The following is a 1,227-nucleotide window of genomic DNA, read 5'->3' on the forward strand; positions in this document are numbered from 1 at the left end:
AGCATAGAGGTCTGAGAGCCTTTAATAACACTGGACAAAACAGAATGTAACATATCAAAAAACATTCTGATGTAAAAAGAAGTAGAATTTAAAGAGCATAATAAAAACACTGACATAAGCAAACAGTCAGATAACAAAACTCGGCTACAATGTACATCTCAAATGCTCTTAATTTTGCTGAAACAAAAAATGGAAATAACTGAGTAGACTTTATATTGCATGCAGTGTTTTTTGGTTCATGCATCAAGTGTGATGTTCATAATAGTTTGGTACTAAATCATAAAAGAACCTGCAGTGGTGGAACTGAATCCTTCCAAAACAACACATGCATTTTAGGGAAGTTCACGATGCTGGTGAGACTCATGAAGATGATTCACTGCCCCAAAGCTGCAGTAAATCCCCTTTACATGGCGGATAATGACATGGATGAAACAAGAGAACATGGTGAATCACAAATGAAACACATAAAGAGATCCTGCTAGAAATATGATGTACAAGAGCAAGCAAAGCAAATACACTGAAGAGTAGAAAAGAAAATAATATATACACTTTGAAGAAAACAATTATACATAAATACAAACATTATTTAATCAGGACAAACAAGTGCAAAATGGCTTTAAATGGAAAACCAACTAAACAGACAAATATGCACACTATTTGAAACTACATTACAATTATAGCGAAATTGAGTAAATCAATGACTAAATCTTTTGAGAAGTAAAACAAAACATCAAATCAACTCTATGAGAGCATCCATAATCAAAGAGAAAGAGAAAAGGATATCTAAGGAGGTAATGATACCTTACCGGGTTTATCTGGAGTAGGCGTCACGTGGTGATTGTCGATTGGAGGGTCAGATGGTTGTCCTCCTAAAGCTGGCCAAGCGTAAGGTAAGGTTAGAAGCCAGGAGAAAAGCCCGCAGTGTAGAAAATAACAGAGTGGGGGAAAATTTCTGAAGCCGTATCTAAGAAGTACTCTTACAGGGAAGAAATAGTCCTAAAGAGGTAGGAAATATTGCTTCTAAGTAAAGTTTAGAGAAGAGTATAAAAATGATCAATACAATAGTGATTAGTGAAATGCTATCAATAACACGACTAATTCTTTTCTGGTTGGCGTATTTTATCATTTCAAATATTTTCAAAAATTTTTCAAGTAATTCTTGTGTTCCGGTATATATTAAACATACACTTGAGCAGTGAGATACCATTATCATACATTTCAGCGAGT

At 34.4% G+C, this 1,227-nt stretch overlaps 1 protein-coding gene across 1 annotated transcript in view; it reads right to left on the minus strand.

Moving 5' to 3' along the window:
* The window catches only part of LOC119592773 (protein turtle homolog B-like), a 45,158-nt gene that overhangs the window by 28,306 nt on the left and 15,625 nt on the right, over positions 1-1,227 (minus strand). The window contains exon 11 of the mRNA XM_037941705.1: positions 807-875. Coding sequence (XP_037797633.1) covers positions 807-875 — 69 coding nt within the window. The remainder of the gene's footprint in view (positions 1-806; positions 876-1,227) is intronic.

The sequence above is a fragment of the Penaeus monodon genome, chromosome 30 (genome assembly GCF_015228065.2).
Source record: "Penaeus monodon isolate SGIC_2016 chromosome 30, NSTDA_Pmon_1, whole genome shotgun sequence".
In the NCBI taxonomy this organism is placed as follows: domain Eukaryota; kingdom Metazoa; phylum Arthropoda; class Malacostraca; order Decapoda; family Penaeidae; genus Penaeus; species Penaeus monodon.